Source organism: Nanorana parkeri, unplaced genomic scaffold, assembly GCF_000935625.1.
Source record: "Nanorana parkeri isolate BGI_ZX_2015 unplaced genomic scaffold, ASM93562v1 scaffold115, whole genome shotgun sequence".
In the NCBI taxonomy this organism is placed as follows: Eukaryota; Metazoa; Chordata; class Amphibia; order Anura; family Dicroglossidae; genus Nanorana; species Nanorana parkeri.
In genome coordinates, this window is record NW_017306383.1 from 334,024 (window position 1) to 335,222 (window position 1,199).

Sequence of the window (1,199 nt, forward strand, 5' to 3'; positions counted from 1 at the left end):
ACAGCAAGTCATAGAGAGCAGAACCTGGAACTGACACCTGTCATGGACACATAGGCCGTGTTACAGAAGATCCAATAAATCATGTCAGGAAAAGTTCACAGCCATAAGGCAAGGCCGTGAAGTGTGTGGGATGCTGTACAGGAACATAGCACGGTGTGACTGTTTTGGGTATATTTGGGCAGGGCTGTTAGTGACAGGGGAGGAGCATGTCCCTGGGACTAGCTGTGTGCTGATCTAATCACCTCCCTGGTCCCATGTACAGTCAGTGTGTCTTCAATCCAGATCTACACAAGGCAGAGCCCTCCAGAAGTTTACTGTCCTGGTGTGGCAGGAGCTGTGTGCCTGGCTGGGCACACTTTGATGGACACCCTGAATATCACCGAGCACCGCCGGCCGCTGGTCCTTGTGATTGGTAAGGAACATTTTCTGCGCTGATGTCTGCTTTACTAACTGCAGCTGTGTGCTGGAAAACAAGGTAAAGCAATAGCAGTAAATGTAATATTAGCACAGATCAGGTGACACTTACAGCTTGTGTTTCTGGAGGCTTACAGGAGCTCCCAGGGTTTTATGTCAGATTATCAAATCTGCATGTGTTAGAATGTGTTTAGAATATATACACTGTGCAGCATATGGACAAAGCCAGAATAAGTATACAGGTACTCACAGGTCTAAGGCTCCATTCACACATAGTGGCAACATACGCGTGGATTCCGCATGTCCGCATGTTTGCGGCTATTACTAAAGTCCATCCATAAAATCGTGCTTGGACTATTTGCGGGACTGGCCGCCGCATTAGTCTAAACAATGCACATTGCGATGCATCGTTTTTTATGCTCATGTGTAAATGGAGCTTTACACCGGGGATAAGTGAAAACATCAACGTTTTAACAGAGCTCAGTCCATCTTTATCAAGACAAGTCTGTCTTTATCAAGTGTTTGAACTGACCTCTGTCAAAACGTTCACAATAACATTTTGAGGGAGCTCAGTCTGTTTTTATCAACACACTTGATAAAGTCGTTGACAATAAAATGTTGATGCTTTGACCTACCTCTGCTGTAAGACCCGTGAGTACCTCTATACCTACTATGGATTTGAATGGATACTTCTTTGTGGATGAGCGTCCCTGAATTTACCTTACAGAGTGTGGTGGCTACCCTTAATTGATGTGTATATATGTGTGTGTGTGTGTGTGTATACA

At 45.0% G+C, this 1,199-nt stretch overlaps 1 protein-coding gene across 1 annotated transcript in view; it reads left to right on the forward strand.

Moving 5' to 3' along the window:
• Positions 1 to 227: 227 nt before the first annotated feature.
• The window catches only part of BTC (betacellulin), a 36,873-nt gene continuing 35,901 nt past the window's right edge, over positions 228 to 1,199 (forward strand). The window contains exon 1 of the mRNA XM_018553288.1: positions 228 to 412. Coding sequence (XP_018408790.1) covers positions 361 to 412 — 52 coding nt within the window. The 5' untranslated portion in view covers positions 228 to 360. The remainder of the gene's footprint in view (positions 413 to 1,199) is intronic.